The 18,629-nt window shown below is 38.0% G+C and overlaps 1 protein-coding gene and 1 pseudogene across 1 annotated transcript; both read right to left on the bottom strand.

Moving 5' to 3' along the window:
• Positions 1-5,061: 5,061 nt before the first annotated feature.
• On the bottom strand, positions 5,062-7,950 carry LOC147976428 (protein FAR1-RELATED SEQUENCE 5-like; annotated as a pseudogene).
• A 1,666-nt stretch (positions 7,951-9,616) lies between these two features.
• Positions 9,617-18,629, bottom strand: LOC147976429 (uncharacterized). The gene is made up of 5 exons (XM_087520855.1): positions 18,531-18,629; positions 17,952-18,023; positions 17,626-17,712; positions 17,327-17,518; positions 9,617-9,757 (listed from the first exon to the last, which is right to left on the bottom strand). Exons 1-5 carry the CDS (start codon positions 18,627-18,629, stop codon positions 9,617-9,619), a joined length of 591 nt encoding a protein of 196 aa, XP_087376981.1.

Here is an 18,629-nt window from a genome sequence, read left to right on the forward strand (position 1 = left end):
GTGATTACCACCAGCATGTGTTGACCATTTTGGTATTTCTATAAACTAGAGCTCTTCGCTCTCATATGTTTTTTTTGCATTCTCCATGATGTTCTCGTTGTGTATATGCATTTTAATAATTTAGTTCGCTGTAAAATTATAGATACCAAATTTCAAAAGGGTCTGAAACATGTATGGAAGCTCACGGAACCTTAATTGGCGAAATTGGTCTACACATTTTATTGATGTGCCTAAACAATCAAATGCGTAAGTTTTTCTTTATTTGTTTCGTGTTAACATTTTCTTTTCATTTTTTATCTGGAATGCATGCATCATGCAGCTTAGAATGATCTGGATGCAAGTTCTATTTTTGTTCTAGGTTTTTCTTTTTTGTACGTATTACTTGTACATGTGCAGTTTTCAGTCCAGTACATATAATAGACCATGTCAAATATATTATTTTTCAGTCTAGCACATAAAACAGACCATGCCAAATGTCCCAATTACAAAAACTTTTCTCTGAATGCATTTTATCTGCATTTTCATGATCAAACTATGTTGTGCAATACAAAAACTTTTTCATGAAGTGGAAGCTTAGTAACTTTATACTTCTTTGACATGCCTAACCTTGTTTCTAGTTGTTTTTGATTTCAATGCAGTGTTGATTGTGGTATTCATACAACGTTATATTTGAAACATTGGAAGCCTAGGGTACGGATGCACGACATCATTAAGGATGAAGATATCCCGAACATCAGAGTCAGGCTGGCAAACGAGATGATGTTCACGGACCTCAACATTCTGAGTGAGCAGAAGGATTTTGTTCTTGATTTCTGATAGAGCTCATGAGTAAGAATGTCACATCATTCATTTTTAATAGCATTTACCAATTTATTCAAGTGTTTTTTCATTATTTTTCTATAGATTTCTTGTGCAATTCATCTTTTTTTGTCAAATGTTTTTAGAACCAACTATATTTTCTGATGCTTTGCTTTGTTCCACAATCATATTATAGCCATTGAAGGAGCTTCATCAACAAGATAACTATTCCGAGGATGGAGTTGATTCAAACATAGGATGAAGACAGCTATAAAATCTCAGTAGCTACTTTCATGTGTAATAGGGTCGTTTTAGAAATGATTCGGAATGATATATGTGAGTACTGTTACAATATTTTTTGTAAATGGATTCCTTGTGTACCCTGTGATGATGACTGTGATGATGAAATCCTCATGTTTTTCTGTGATGATGAAATGATTTGAGATGTCATGAGTTTTTGTGATTTTCTCTTTTCGTAGCCCATGTGATGCTTGCATACTTTTTGATGTATTAGAATATAAATCTTTTTTCTTATGTGGTCACTTTAATATTTTTTAATATATCATTTATGTTTTTCGCATTTATAGTTTCTTTTCTGGATCATGTTGTCCTGTTTGATTTACATACAGATCAAACAGGAACAGCAATGATATGATCCTACATTTATATTTTCCTTTTCCACATTCTTGGATTTTTTTACTCATTTACTCATGTTATTTGTTTTCTACATTTTCATAGTTTCATTTTTATCATGACTAATTTTGTCTGCATTTTTCTTGACTTATTTTCAACTTCTTTTTTATATAAACAATTTTGATGAGTTGAAACAATTTTCTGGATCATTTATTCATTTGCTCTTTTCTTCAAAAACCAGTTGTTCACCAGCGTGGGTTCATTCTCTTGTCCCCTTTTTTGGTTTGTTGACACCTGTTTTTCTCACAGCGGACACGTGTTTGATGGCACTTATCCAACTAACCCCACTACTCCCCACTACTCTGGACAGACTAACCACAGTTCACACCACATATACTGAGGAACCGACAACCAAAGAGGCCACTACGCGCACTAACTCTGCCTCTTGCAACTTCCCCTGCATGTCCGCCGTTCACCCTCCTCCCCGTCCCTATATATTTCACTCCTTTTGTACATCTCGTGCCCTATAGGCGTCTCCTTTTCTAGACCTTTTCTCCTTTGCGTTTCTCTAGTCCTGGTGAGGGTTGTGTGTTTGAAAGTCTGTCTTTCTAACATCTATTTGTTCTTGCTTTCAACCTTATGTTCTTATTTTTGAGTTATGTTTGATTCCAATGTCTATCTGTTTCTTCAAAAACTCACATAGAAGGTATTGGGTTCAAGCAGACACAATGTATGAATTTGGTTCTCGCACTTTTATAGTGTTCGGTTTTGAACAGCTGCTCCTGACTCTTGTCACATTCTAAGTTCTGACATTTTACCTTTTTTCATAGATGGATTGTGCTGGTGTTGGTGATGGTTCCAAGAAGAAGGTATTTCTTTTTTTTATCAGCCTTATTTCTCATAAGTTACTTCGGAATGAAGTTTCAACTGCACTTTTTGAATGTTTTCTGCCGTCTTTTTTTTGGTAGATGGATCATGCTGATGCTGCTGATGGCTCCAAGAAGAAGGTATTTCTTCTTTTTCTTGTCATATTTTGTTTTCAGAGCAATTTTAGGTTTGACTAATACCTTCACACAAACTTTGAATGTTCGCCGTCTTTTTTTCTTAGATGGATCGTGCTGGCGCTGACGATGGCTCCATGAAGAAGGTAATTTTTGATTTTCTTCCGCGACTACAATGTTGATGAAATTTTAGATTAGTACTTCTGAACGCATTTATTCATATTTTTTGGTCATTTTTATTTTTTCTTGCAGTTAGTGCTACTGTGCAAGTTTTAGTATGTATTATATAATTCTTCCCACTCTCATAAATACGGCGACAAAATTCGCATGCAATATTCAATCAAAAACATTTTGTTAGTGTGTTAGTTCTTTTAGTTTGCTATTTCCATCAGTTAATGTATTTTTTTATTCAAAGTTGATGCTCACTGCATTTTTTTCTATAACGGTGAATGCTCAACTGTTAATTTAGAGGTTGTGCATTTTTTATGCATTTGTTACCAATATTTTTTGTAAATAATGTCTGCAAGTGCACGCATATCCTAGAACCTTTTTTACATGCTTTTCAGTAATGATCTAACAAATTGTGTGTGTGTGTGTGTGTGTGTGTGTGTATATATGGTGCAAGCTCATTTTTGCACATTTGTTTTTTATATATAATGTGAACCTTATAGACAAATATTTGTCATGCAATATTTGTTAATTAATTTGAACCCTCCAAATCAGTACACCAAGCATATCTGCTTTTCTTTTCATGCATTTGTTATGCTTGATAAATTCTTTTTATCGCAGTCATGACAGTAATACTTCTATTTTTGCACTGTTCATTTTGATGTATTTTGAGTTTTAACTAAGTAATTATTTTTTCACAGCGATTCTCGTGAAATACTTTTATTCTAAAAAATTTCACCCTGATCATTCATAATGTTTTTGCTTCTGTTATGGCTTTTTCGATGTTTTATTCATAATTCTTTTCCTTTTAATTTTAGGTTGTTCAACTACGACCGAGTGTTTCAAAGCACAAGTTTGAAGAAATGGGTAGCTCTGGTTCTGAGAAAATTGCCACAACTAAGGTATACACAATATCTTAATATTTTTTCAGGATCATAGTGTTTTCGACTTGCTTCAATGATACCCATTTATGTTAGTGCTTCATTTTTTAGTCACACATACTGCTGATGTGCTTGAGAATTTAATTTAGTTACATGTTTTTACGATGCTCTCTGCAATATGATATACCTTTTTCTTTATTTACTTAGTTTTGTTATTTTTTGTTTTTTATATTGCAAATTGTGGTAACAGGGAAGAATTTTGAATTGCAAATGTTTCCACCTAGTCTTTGTGGTTACCAAATTCTACAATTAATTATTTTTTGTTCACAAAAAAACAAAAATTATGTGTGATATCGTACAAAATGCGGAATTAGGAGTTTTCCCTTAAACGAAGTACTACAGAGTATGCAACTGTGAGTCTTAAGTTCAAGGTATGCTTTTTTGGCAATCCTTTTTGTATCAAACATATGAAACTTAATTTGTTTTTTGTTTTTTCCTCCATTTTTTGATATAAAAGGACTTCAGCCATAAAACAATGAAGATTTTAGCTGTCACCAGGGCTCAGCTCAAGATCCCTTTTGGGGATACTGACAGAGTTGTATACAGCGTAGTAACCAGCAACGCTCACTCAGCTGCATTTTGTGTTGGACATGCTATGTTTGACTATGTTGGGCATAGGAAGTTTACAGTTGTAGACCACTATGTCAAGGATGCAGTCCTAGTTGCTTTTGAGGATCCTTTTGATGTCCTTCTTGTTGCTGGTAACGACATTCGTTGTGGTCCAGAAGCGCTGATGTCTTTTCGTCGAGTGACCAGAATTGAGCAGTGTGTTCCTAATTGGGATGGCTACTTTTAGAGGAATATCATCATTGCAGCTGGACCCAAAGGTGAGGATGATGGCAATGAAGATGATGGAGGTGGTGATGCCAAGGCTGATTTCAGCTGCTCTGGTGGCTTTTTTGCTGCTGGTTTTGGAGGTGATGGTCATGATGGAGGTGGAGCTGGTGCAAACATATCTGCTGCATGAAGCCTTTCAACAAAAGTCAATCCAACAGCCAGTAGATCCCATTAGATGTTTATGACGATGGATGTAGTTGCTTTTTAGACCCAACCCCTAGTATTCGGATGGTGCTTAGTCTATCTACTTCAAGTTTAGTTGTGTGTGGTTCCTTGCTTTGTGTTTATTTGTAACAAAAACTTAGTTGCTAAATTTAGGCGTTTCAACTTCATGTGGAACTTTGTGGTGATATCAGTATTCTATCAAATGTTTTTTCAATATGAGCGGTTTGATTTTATGCTTGAATTTAATTTTAATTTTTTGCAAGTTTTATGTTGTTTTTGAATTGCATAAGTTTGGAAAACAATTAGCAAGCAATCTACTATTTCTTAAATGGAATAAATAGTAAGCTCTGCAGCAACTCATCTTGCAATTTATAATTTACATCAAGCAGCATTGCATACACTTTGACACCAATCAAATTATCATTTCCAGAACACATTTTTTCAACTGTGTCAGCTTGCTTTCATTTATTTATTCAGTTGCCTCTTCAATCTCTTAGGGCTTCAATTTCCAAACTTCTTTACAACGCCTTCTTGTTGGACTTTGCATTGCCTTCTATCCTTCCTGATTTTGTATAAAAAGAAAACAACTTCAAATTAGACCACTTCTATATTTAGGAATTTTTACTACAAAACTTTTTATGTAAATAATGTTGACAAACCAATGCATTTAGTCTTCTTTGTTGTCTTTGCCTTCTCATTATCTGATATTAGCGCAATGCTATCTTTTCTAGCTGTAATTTATGAATCAATATAACATATGAGAAACATTTTTTAGAATTTCTATACTTTTGTTTGGGTTTGAACTCTAAAATTATGAAGAAAAGTTGTACCTCTCTTGTTAATTTTCTGCATTGCATTCTCTTCTGTTGGCTTACATCTAGTTATCTTGTGACCTTGTTTGCCACACCCAGAGCAAGTCATTTTTGGTTTGGATATAATCCCCTCAACTATGCTTTTTTGCCTTCCTGTTTTCTTCATTCTCCCTTTTGGTTTTGTGTATACCGGATCCTTTAGTGTGTTCTCAGAGTTGCTGCCCAAACTCAAAGCTGCTCCAGCGTCAGATGCTTCTTTTGACGAACAACTTTTTGGTTCCTCACCTTCTGGTATGCAAGGTATGCCCATAATCAATTTCTCCAAATTGGTTATCTGCTCACTCATAACTTTCCTCCTTTCAGGATTTTTTGATGCTTCAGAAGCTAACTCAGTGAGCCTTCTAGAGAATGAGAAGAAAGCCATTTGATCATCCAATTCTTGAAGGTTTGTCACTTGCTCACTGAGTTGTTCTGATTTCTTCTCTTCAGGTCTCCATCTATCAATGAAATACTTTTCTGCTATCTCATCAATGTTCAATGCTTGGATCACTTTGAGTGCATGAAAACATAGTATGTCGTCTTTTTCAAACTTACCACATATGCATGTGAAAGTTTCAGAGTCTATGTCCACCATTACTATGAAAGTTCTGGGGTTATAGTCAAACAGCGCTTGCGTTGGTGATTTGAACACCTCATATTGTTTGTTTCTTTCAACTTCAACCATGTGAAACTTAGTTGAATTCATCAACTCTTGCTGAAATTTGTAAAAAATGCCTATGTTATACACTCTTGCTGCTTGCTTTTCCATTGCCCAGTCACTCCACATTGTTGGAGAAGTTCTTCTTGTGACAGAATCATTTTCTTTTCTTTTTTCTTCAATGCTTTGTGATATTCTATCAAACTCTATCATGAAAGCAATTACAGTATGAGTTGAACCTACATTTGCTTTGAATACAACATTGGTGCCTTCGCTTCTGGCTGTTGTCTGGATAAACGGATAAAAGTGATTCTTGAAGTAGACATGTACGAATCTCTTCCTATTTTTCCACATAATTGCAAAGTACTTGATATGTTCAACATTATGCTCTTGAATCATTTGTGGCCATAATTCCTCAAATTCTTCCACTGTCTCAGAATTTAGGATTATGTCATGAAATTGAGCATCCAAGTGTTGGTTCTTTCCAAATGTCCTCCTAGCTTTGTTTTTAGCTTTCATGAGAATATGGAACAAACAGTTCCTATGCTTGCAATTTGGAAAGCATTTAGGTACAACTTTTTTCATAGCTGCATCTTGATCCGTTATGACAGATTTAGGAGCTTTCCCTCCCATGCATTTCAGAAATATCTTAAAGAGACACTCGAATGTTTCTTTTTCTCATCTTGAATAAAACCACATGCAAAAAGACAGTTGTCTCCATGCCCATTTACTCCCACAAATGGAGAAAATTTCAGATTGTATTTGTTGGTCTTGTAGGTTGTGTCAAAACTGAGAAGATCACCATACTGTTGATAGTTCTTTATTCCACTGCCATCTGCCCAAAATATGTGCATCACATTCTTTTTTGGATCTGTTTTGAATGAGTAGAAGAAAAGTGGATCTTCTGACTTTTTCTGTTCAAAAAATTATACTACTTGCATCATATCAGTCAGACCATTTTCTCTTCTCATTTTTGTACCCATGTTGCTAATCTGTTTTGGGGTGTAAGGCAATGAAGATAGACCTCTTCCTCGAAAGAATGACATTATTGCCATTATTTTTATAGTTGGTATATTTACTCTTTTGCAAGTCCTGATCAAGTCTTTCTCTTGCTCAGTGATATACTTGTGTGATTTCAGGAACCTGATTTCGCTTGCCGGATGGAGTTCATGATTGTGCTGAATGATCAGCCTTGTGATGACCCATTGCTCAAGTTCAAATTTCCAGGTAACAACCATTTGAGCTTGACACCCTGTTTTGATTGTGTAATTCCTTCTCCTATCTGTCGTATTCTCAAGGATGGTTGGTGCATTTTTATCACCCTTGTACTTTCTCCTTTTTGCTCCTGCTGCTGTTGGCTTTGTCCTGTTCCTAGGTTTACCAGACCTGTTGCACTTCAAAGTAAATCTTGTAACTTTGTTATTGTGAGCATCTTTCTTTTGGCAGTGATAGTTTGCAGCTTTCTGTATAGAAAATCCTACAATAGCTGCGTATTCATTATAGAATAGGTGTGCATCAGCATCACTTTCAAATGACATGTTTAGCTTTGGCATGTGATTCTTTTCATCTTCTTGGTTCAGTTTCAATGCTTTCTCTATGACTTCATTCTCAAGAAAATATTCAATATCTTCCTGAGATAATTTTTTCTTATCTTTGTTTGATTTATTCTTGGACCCATCCTATCGGTGCTCAATATCTTGGTCGCCTGATTCATGCATGCTCTCATCTTGTTGGTCTGAATCTGGCAACTCATCACCGCTGTCAAGATTAGAGTTGTTCATATGAGTTTCTTCATACTCTTGTTGTTCTGTTTCAAACTCTGACTCGTCACTCCCACTTGTGCCATTTGTATCAGTTGTTTCTGCATAATCAGGGCCTTGCAATTCTGGTTCATTCATTTTTGCTATCTGTTCTTCGTGATTAATCAACATTTCTTCCACATCATATGAAACAGAGTTGTGCCAACTCTCCTCTAATTGTTGCAACTCTGAATACTCATGATCTGCAGACAACTGCTCACAAATCACTGTGTTTTGCTCCAGGTAATCTTCCTCTGCATGAGTGATACGTCTCCGTCGTATCTATAATTTTTTATTGTTCCATGCCAATATTATTCAACTTTCATATACTTTTGGCAACTTTTTATACTATTTTTGGGACTAACATATTGATCCAATGCCCAGTGCCAGTTCCTGTTTGTTGCATGTTTTTTGTTTCACAGAATATCCATATCAAACGGAGTCCAAACGGAATAAAAACTGACGGAGATTTTTTTTGAAATATATATGATTTTTGGGAAGAAGAATCCACGCGAGACGATGCTCGAGGGGCCCACGAGGTAGGGGGCGTGCCCCTGACCCTCGTGGCCACCCCGTAAGGCGGTTGGTGCCCTTCTTTCGCCGCAAGAAAGCTAATATCCGGATAGAGATCGTGTTCTAATTTCAGCCCAATCGGAGTTACGAATCTCCGGGAATATAAGAAACGGTGAAAGGGAAGAATCTGAGAACGCAGAAACAAAGAGAGACAGAGAGACAGATCCAATCTCGGAGGGGCTCTCGTCCCTCCCGTGCCGTGGAGGCCATGGACCAGAGGGGAAACCCTTCTCCCATCTAGGGAGGAGGTCAAGGAAGAAGAAGAAGAAGGAGGGGGGCTCTCTCCCCCTCGCTTCCGGTGGCACCGGAGTGCCACCGGGGGCCATCATCATCACCGCGATCTACACCAACACCTCCGCCATCTTCACCAACATCTCCATCACCTTCCCCCCCTCTATCTACAGCGGTCCACTCTCCCGCAACCCGCTGTACCCTCTACGTGAACATGGTGCTTTGTGCTTCATATTATTATCCAATGGTGTGTTGCCATCCTATGATATCTGAGTAGATTTTCGTTGTCCTATCGGTGGTTGATGAATTGCTATGATTGATTTAATTTGCTTGTGGTTATGTTGTTGTCCTTTGGTGCCCATCATATGATTGCGCGCGTGGATCACACCCTAGGGTTAGTTTGTATGTTGATAGGACTATGTATTGGAGGGCAAGAGTGACAGAAGCTTCAACCTAGCATAGAAATTGATGCATACGGGATTGAAGGGGGACCAATATATCTTAATGCTATGATTGGGTTTTACCTTAATGAACATTAGTAGTTCCGGATGCTTGCTAATAGTTAGAATCATAAGTGCATAGAATTCCAAGTAAGGGATGACATGCTAGCAGTGGCCTCTCCCACATAATACTTGCTATCGGTCTAGTAAAGTAGTCAATTGCTTAAGGGGCAATTTCGCAACTCCTACCACCACTTTTCCACACTCGCTATATTTACTTTATTGTTTCTTTAACTAAACAGCCCCTAATTTTTATATACGTACTCTTTATTATCTTGCAAACATATCCAACAACACCTACAAAGTACTTCTAGTTTCATACTTGTTCTAGGTAAAGCGAACGTCAAGCGTGCGTAGAGTTGTATCGGTGGTCGATAGAACTTGAGGAAATATTTGTTCTACCTTTAGCTCCTCGGTGGGTTCGACACTCTTACTTATCGAAAGAGGCTACAATTGATCCCCTATACTTGTGGGTTATCAATGATTTTCATTCTCATCACTACTCCAGGCGAGGTAATCTTCGCTGTTGCATTCAGAATTATCATCATTACGTGTAGCTCCATATGCTTCTTCATTTTGATAGCTGCTTGATATTGGATGCGCTTGATACATCTCCGTCGTATCTATAATTTTTTATTGTTCCATGCCAATATTATTCAACTTTCATATACTTTTTGGCAACTTTTTATATTACTTTTGGGACTAACATATTGATCCAGTGCCCAGTGCCAGTTCATGTCTGTTGCATGTTTTTGGTTTCGCAGAATATCCATATCAAACGGAGTCCAAACGGGATAAAAACGGACGGAGCTTATTTTTGGAAAATATGGAAAATTTGGAAGGAAAATCAACGCGAACCAGTGCCCGAGGTGGTCACGAGACAGGGCCCCCCTAGGGCGCGCCCCCTACCCTCATGAGCCCACCGTAAGGCGGTTGACGCTCTTCTTTTGCTGCAAGAAAGCTAATATTCGGAAAAAAAAATCACGGCGAAGGTTTCAGGCCAATCGGAGTTACGGATCTCCATATAGATACGAAACGGTGAAACAGAGCCAGAACAGAACACAGAAACAGAGAGAGACAGAGAGACAGATCCAATCTCGGAGGGGCTCTCGCCCCTCCCACGCCATGGAGGCCATGGACCAGAGGGGAAACCCTTCTCCCATCTAGGGAAGAGGTCAAGGAAGAAGAAGGAGGGGGGCTCTCTCCCCCTCGCTTCCAGTGGCACCGGAGTGCCACCGGGGGCCATCATCATCACTGCGATCTTCACCAACAACTTCACCACCATCATCACCAACTCTTCCCCCCTCTATGCAGCGGTGTAACCTCTCTCTTACCCACTGTAATCTCTACTTAAACATGGTGCTCAACGCTATATATTATTTCCCAATGATGTATGGCTATCCTATGATGTTTGAGTAGGTCTGTTTTGTCCTAATGGCTATTTGATGATCGTGATTGGTTTGAGTTGTATGTTTTATTATTGGTGTTGTCCTATGGTGCTCTCCGTGTCGCGCAAGCGTGAGGGATTCCCGCTGTAGGGTTTGCAATATGTTTATGATTTGTTTATGGTGGGTGGCGTGAGTGACAGAAGCACAGACCCGAGTAAGTAGGTTGTTTGCGTATGGGATAAAGGGGGCTTGATGCTTTAATGCTATGGTTGGGTTTTACCTTAATGAATCTTTAGTAGTTGCGGATGCTTGCTAGAGTTCCAATCATAAGTGCATATGATCCAAGTAGAGAAAGTATGTTAGCTTATGCCTCTCCCTCAAATAAAATTGCAATAATGATTACCGGTCTAGTTATCGATTGCCTAGGGACAAATAACCTTCTTGTTGACAAAAGCTCTTTACTAAAACTAATTTAGTTGTGTCTTCATCTAAACAGCCCCTACTTTATATTTACTTGCTCTTTATTATCTTGCATACCTATCCAACAACCCCTACAAAGTACTTCTAGTCTCATACTTGTTTCTAGTAAAGCGAACGTCAAGTGTGCGTAGAGTTGTATCGGTGGTCGATAGAACTTGAGGGAATATTTGTTCTACCTTTAGCTCCTCGTTCGGTTCGACACTCTTACTTATCGAAAACTGTTGCGATCCCCTATACTTGTGGGTTATCAAGACCTTTTTCTGGTGCCGTTGCTGGGGAGCAATAGCGTAGGGTGAATATTCTCGTGTGTGCTTGTTTGGTTTATCACTAAGTAATTTTTATTTGTTGTTCTTAGTTGTTTTCTATCTTTAGTTATGGGTAGGAAACGCAAAATACCAAAAAAATAGTTGTACCTACTGAACCAATGGTTGAAGAACCAATCAAAATCTGTCACACTGTCGAAGCTTATTACTTGGATCATCTTCGATCCCTTTGTGCTCGTGCCGAAACCCCAACTAGCTTAGTTGAGGGCAAATCTTTAGATGAGCATGCTTGTTATGTGCGACACCGTATATCTGAAAAAGGGAAACTATTATGGGGTCAAATTCAACGTTTGCAATGCTATGCTTGGAATTTATGTGAAATATATGATTTTACTTGTTGTTCTGAAAACCCTAAGAAACACATTCCCTACCAATGTGAGTTTGTTGATAATGGAATCTTATTTTCATATGCTAAGGGTGTTTATAATTACTATGATGTTCAACAAATTGAAGAATTTGTTGCTTTTAAGGGTGCTTTTGAAATTGCTTCTTTGATTGAAAAGTATGATGCTACTCTTCACAAATCTGAAAATTTTGCCATATTTAAATATTGCTATGATAATTATGCTTCTAATGCCTATGTTGAACCATATATTGAGTACTACTCCGCTGTCCAAGAAGAGACTAATATTTTGCAGGAGTCTATGGAAGAAGAAATTGATGAAACTGTGAGCTCATTGGATGAAAAAGATGATGAGGAGAGCGAAGAACAAAAGGAGGAAGAGCGGATTAGCTACCCGTGCCCACCTTCTAATGAGAGTAACTCTTCAACTCATACATTGTTTAATTTCCCTTCGTGCTTACCGAAGGATGATTGCTATGATGATTGTTATGATCCCTTTGATTCTCTTGAAATATCCCTTTTTGATGATGCTTGTGGCCAAGATGCCAATATGAATTATGCTTATGGAGATGAACTTGCTATAGTTCCTTATGTTAAACATGAAATTGTTGCTATTGCACCCACACATGATAGTCCTATTATCTTTTTGAATTCTCCCGACTACACTATATCGGAGAAGTTTGCACTTATTAAGGATTATATTGATGGGTTGCCTTTTACTACTACACATGATGATTTTGATGAATATAATATGCATGTGCTTTCTGCTCCTACTTGCAATTATTATGAGAGAGGAACTATATCTCCACCTCTCTATGTTTCCAATACGATAAAATTGCAAGAAACTGTTTATACTATGCATTGGCCTTTACTTTGTGTGCATGAATTGTTCTTTTATGACATGCCGATGCATAGGAAGAGAGTTAGACTTTGTTGTTACATGATATATTTTACTTTGTGCTCACTACTAAATTACAAATCATTGTTAATTAAAATTGGCTTTGATATACCTTGGGATCTGGTTGGATTCACTACTCGAGCATTATATGCCTAGCTTAATGGCTTTAAAGAAAACGCTGCCAGGGAGACAACCCGGAAGTTTTAGAGAGTCATTTATTTTTGTTGAGTGCTTTCATACAGTTTAAAAACAACAAAAATAAAGAGGGGAACCCAAAACTTTTTCAAAAAGAAAAGTAAAAGTGAGAGAGACGAGCATTGTGAAAGTGGGGGACGTCCTTGAACTTTGTTCATGCCCATGGGAACTTTGTGAATCTTAATTACAGAAACCTTTCAACAAAAATAATTATCCCCTTGTACAATTCCATTGTATTATAAAAATAATGTGCCAAGGTTTGCCTTTAGGATGTTTACATTTGCTTGATGGTTTGTACGGTGCAGGACAAAAACTTTAGCTGTAGTGCGCGATTTTACATTTTTAGCTAGAACGTCGAATGGTTCTGATTCTTTTTTGCACTGTCTTCCTATACAAATTGTTTATTTTTCCTAATTTTGGTAGAATTTTTCAAGTATCAGAAGTATGGTGAATGTTCAGATTGCTACAGACTGTTCTGTTTTAGACAAATTCTGTTTTTGATGCATAGTTTGCTTGTTTTGATGAAACTATCAATTTATATCAGTGGATTAAGCCATGAAAAAGTTATATTACAGTAGACACAATGCAAAAACAAAATATGAATTGGTTTTCAACAGTACTTAGAGTAGTGATTTGCTTTATTATACTAACGGATCTTACCAAGTTTTCTGTTGAAGTTTTGTGTGGATGAAGTGTTCGATGATTGAGAAGGTCTCGATGTGAGAAGAAGGAAGAGAAGCAAGAGCTCAAGCTTGGGGATGCCCGAGGCACCCCAAGTAAATATTCAAGGAGACTCAAGCGTCTAAGCTTGGGGATGCTGGGGAGGCATCCCCTCTTTCTTCAACAAATATCGGTATGTTTTCGGATTCGTTTCGTTCATGCGATATGTGCAAGTCTTGGAGCGTATTTTGCATTTAGGTTTTTATTTTTATTTTTATGCACCATGCTGGTATGAGATAGTCCTTGGTTGATTTATAGAATGCTCTTTGCACTTCACTTATATCTTTTGAGTATGGCTTTATAGAATGCTTCATGTGCTTCACTTATATCATTTGAAGTTTGGATTGCCTGTTTCTCTTTACATAGACAACCGCCATTTGTAGAATGCTCGTTTGCTTCACTTATATTTGTTAGAGCACGGGCATATCTTTTGTAGAAAGAATTAAACTCTCGTGCTTCACTTATATCTATTTAGAGAGATGACAGGAACTGGTCATTCACATGGTTAGTCATAAAATCCTACATAAACTTGTAGATCGCTGAATATGATATGTTTGATTCCTTGCAATAGTTTTGCGATATAAAGATGGTGATATTAGAGTCATGCTAGTCGGTTAATTGTGAAGTTGAGAAATACTTGTGTTGAGGTTTGCAAGTCCCGTAGCATGCACGTATGGTGAACCGTTATGTAACGAAGTCGGAGCATGAGGTGTTTATTGATTGTCTTCCGTATGATTGGCGGTCTGGGACGAGCGATGGTCTTTTCCTACCAATCTATCCCCCTAGGAGCATTCGCGTAGTACTTTGTTTCGATGACTAATAGATTTTTGCAATAAGTATGTGAGTTCTTTATGACTAATGTTGAGTCCATGGATTATACGCACTTTCACCCTTCCACCATTGCTAGCCTCTCTAGTACCGCGCAACTTTCGCCGGTACCATAAACCCACCATATACCTTCCTCAAAACAGCCATCATACCTACCTATTATGGCATTTCCATAGCCATTCCGAGATATATTGCCATGCAACTTCCATCATCATCATATACATGACTTGAGCATTTATCGTCATATTGCTTTGCATGATCGTAAGATAGCTAGCATGATGTTTTCATGGCTTGTCCGTTTTTTGATGTCATTGCTACGCTAGATCGTTGCACATCTCGGTACACCGCCGAAGGCATTCATATAGAGTCATATCTTTGTTCTAGATATCGAGTTGTAATATTGAGTTGTAAGTAAATAAAAGTGTGATGATCATCATTATTGGAGCATTGCCCCAGTGAGGAAAGGATGATGGAGACCATGATTCCCCCACAAGTCAGGATGAGACTCCGGGCGAAAAAAAGGCCAAAAAAAGAGAAGGCCCAAAAAAACAAAAAAAACAAAAAAAATGAGAGAAAAAGAGAGAAGGGGCAATGCTACTATCCTTTTCCACACTTGTGCTTCAAAGTAGCACCATGTTCTTCATATAGGGAGTCTCTTGAGTTATCACTTTCATATACTAGTGGGAATTTTCATTATAGAACTTGGCTTGTATATTCCGATGATGGGCTTCCACAAATGCCCAAGGTCTTCATGAGCAAGCAAGTTTGATGCACACCCACTTAGTTTCAGTTAGAGCTTTCATACACTTATAACTCTAATGCATCCGTTGCATGGCAATCCCTACTCACTCACATTGATATCTATTGATGGGCATCTCCATAGCCCGTTGATACGCCTAGTTGATGTGAGACCATCTTCTCCTTTTTGTCTTCTCCACAACCACCATTCTATTCCACCTATAGTGCTATGTCCATGGCTCACGCTCATGTATTGCGTGAAAGTTGAAAAGGTTTGAGAACGTCAAAAGTATGAAACAATTGCTTGGCTTGTCATCGGGGTTGTGCATGATGTGAATGCTTTGTGTGGTGAAGATGGAGCATAGCCAGACTATATGATTTTGTAGGGATGAGCTTTCTTTGGCTATGTTATTTCAATAAGACATAATTGCTTGGTTGGTATGCTTGAAGTATTATTATTTTTATGTCAAAGGATAGATTATTGCTTTGAATCACTCGTGTCTTAATATTCATGCCATGATTAGACATATGATCAAGATTATGCTAGGTAGCATTCCACATCAAAAATTATTTTTTTTATCATTTACCTACTCGAGGACGAGCAGGAATTAAGCTTGGGGATGCTGATACGTCTCCGTCGTATCTATAACTTTTGATTGTTCCATGCCAATATTATTCAACTTTCATATACTTTTTGGCAACTTTTTATATTACTTTTGGGACTAACATATTGATCCAGTGCCCAGTGCCAGTTCCTGTCTGTTGCATGTTTTTGGTTTCGCAGAATATCCATATCAAACGGAGTCCAAACGGGATAAAAACGGACGGAGCTTATTTTTGGAAAGTATGGAAAATTCGGAAGGAAAATCAACGTGAACCAGTGCCCAAGGTGGTCACGAGACAGGGGCGCCCCCCCTAGGGCGCGCCCCCTACCCTCGTGAGCCCACCGTAAGGCGGTTGACGCTCTTCTTTTGCCGCAAGAAAGCTAATATTCGGAAGAAAAATCACGGAGAAGGTTTCAGGCCAATCGGAGTTACGGATCTCCATATATATACGAAACGGTGAAACAGAGCCAGAACAGAACACAGAAACAGAGAGAGACAGAGAGACAGATCCAATCTCGGAGGGGCTCTCGCCCCTCCCACGCCATGGAGTCCATGGACCAAAGGGGAAACCCTTCTCCCATCTAGGGAAGAGGTCAAGGAAGAAGAAGAAGGAGGGGGCTCTCTCCCCCTCGCTTCCAGTGGCACCGGAGTGCCACCGGGGGCCATCATCATCACTGCGATCTTCACCAACAACTTCACCACCATCATCACCAACTCTTCCCCCCTCTATGCAGCGGTGTAACCTCTCTCTTACCCGCTGTAATCTCTACTTAAACATGGTGCTCAACGCTATATATTATTTCCCAATGATGTATGGCTATCCTATGATGTTTGAGTAGATCTGTTTTGTCCTAATGGCTATTTGATGATCGTGATTGGTTTGAGTTGTATGTTTTATTATTGGTGCTGTCCTATGGTGCTCTCCATGTCGCGCAAGCGTGAGGGATTCCCGTTGTAGGGTTTGCAATATGTTTATGATTTGCTTATGGTGGGTGGCGTGAGTGACAGAAGCACAGACCCGAGTAAGTAGGTTGTTTGCGTATGGGATAAAGGGGACTTGATGCTTTAATGCTATGGTTGGGTTTTACCTTAATGAATCTTTAGTAGTTGCGGATGCTTGCTAGAGTTCCAATCATAAGTGCATATGATCCAAGTAGAGAAAGTATGTTAGCTTATGCCTCTCCCTCAAATAAAATTGCAATAATGATTACCGGTCTAGTTATCGATTGCCTAGGGACAAATAACCTTCTTGTTGACAAAAGCTCTTTACTAAAACTAATTTAGTTGTGTCTTCATCTAAACAGCCCCTACTTTATATTTACTTGCTCTTTATTATCTTGCATACCTATCCAACAACCCCTACAAAGTACTTCTAGTCTCATACTTGTTTCTGGTAAAGCGAACGGCAAGTGTGCGTAGAGTTGTATCGGTGGTCGATAGAACTTGAGGGAATATTTGTTCTACCTTTAGCTCCTTGTTGGGTTCGACACTCTTACTTATCGAAAACTGTTGCGATCCCCTATACTTGTGGGTTATCAATGCTGTTTCATTCTGATCCTGCAATATAAGATTTTGTCATATAGAGATTCTCTAACATTTTCAACTCCATGGAAAATTTTAAATCTGAGATTTTCATTTTTTTAGGAGACATACCTGATCATGCATGCTTGTTGTCAAGAGCGAAGTGAAACTTGTTATAGGGATCGTCATGTTGTCACTTTGGAGATGACTCATGAGAGTCATTTGTTTCATGAGTTGTGTGTACGATTGAGGAAATCCTTCTGGTGCAAGCAGTTCATTCATCATTTCACAACTTTGACTTCCAATCTGAACTTCATTTAATTCCTGCAGTTTCATAATTTTATCATCAGATCCTGTTTCCAAAAGTGTGTTTAATTTTCATTTTGATGTTCTTGAGGTCTATGCATTAACAGTTACTATTTATCATTCACCTGCTTTTTAAGTTCTTTTTTTTCTGCAGCATACAGTTGGTCTTGAGGTCTATGCATTACTCCATAGTTGTGCAGAACTACTGGGTTCTGCACAAGGAAGCAGAAACAGGTAAGTTCATCTTATCGCTTCTTTTAACTTGGTCAAATAAAAGTAAAAAAACACAGTTACATCAGTTGATTTTCTGTCTGATTGTAGTTGTTCACAACGTTGCTTTGAATTTTTGAACACCTAAAAAAATTCATACCAGTAATTTTTTGTATTAAAAATCTCTAACAAAGTGAGAGCATGCAAACAGACATTTTTAGGAGAGAAAATAGTCACTAACCGTGTTGTCTTTTTGTCTTTCTGCACTGTAAAAACATTCTTGGTGGTAAACATCTTCTCTGAGTACATTCACCTGCAAATGGAAACTCGGTTTTTGCACTTTCTGCACAATGAAACTCAATTGTGGTAGTTGCACCTCAAAATCAACAAGAAGATGTGTATTGTTCTGAGAATCTTTTTTTTCAGTCAATATGAAACTCTTTCATGCTTTTAATTCAGGTTTGAATTTTCATATGTTCAGATGCATGTAGATGCTTTTAACACACATTAATAAGCACATGGATATACTTGATCATTTTACGTGGGGATGTTCTGGATAAACTTAACAAAATAAAACTTGCTGGAGAATTTTGTGTAGCATGATTTTTTGACACAATTGAAATTGCATATCTAGATGAAGCTTTTTGGCTGCAAGAAGTTGATACATACTGACTGATGAGCACACAAACAGTTATATTATTCACAACAAGCAACTTCGGTTGTCTGAATTTGCAAGTTCTGATCATTTTTTTACCTTTTTTAATCATGAAGGTGATATGATGCCAGTACAAAGAAATGGTTAAGGGATTATTAATACTACCTTAGAAATTCGAGATTCAAGACCAGGTTTGCCTCTGTTGTGCTTTGCTTTGTTGCTTGACAGATCTGAGATGTCAGAATGATATGAGAGCTGATCCAT

The sequence above is a fragment of the Triticum urartu genome, chromosome 4A, assembly GCF_056163025.1.
Source record: "Triticum urartu cultivar PI428250 chromosome 4A, HENAU_Tu73, whole genome shotgun sequence".
Lineage (NCBI taxonomy): Eukaryota > Viridiplantae > Streptophyta > Magnoliopsida > Poales > Poaceae > Triticum > Triticum urartu.

Excerpts from the sequence above, each read along its gene's own strand:
- LOC147976429 (XM_087520855.1), bottom strand. The coding sequence starts at position 18,629 with ATGGATCAGCTCTCATATCATTCTGACATCTCAGATCTGTCAAGCAAC. Across the intron at positions 17,713-17,951 it reads AAAGACAAAAAGACAACACG|AACCCAGTAGTTCTGCACAA; the intron begins GTTAGTGACTAT and ends TTCCTTGTGCAG. Across the intron at positions 9,758-17,326 it reads CAACAAGCATGCATGATCAG|CGCATCCAATATCAAGCAGC; the intron begins GTATGTCTCCTA and ends AGATGTATCAAG.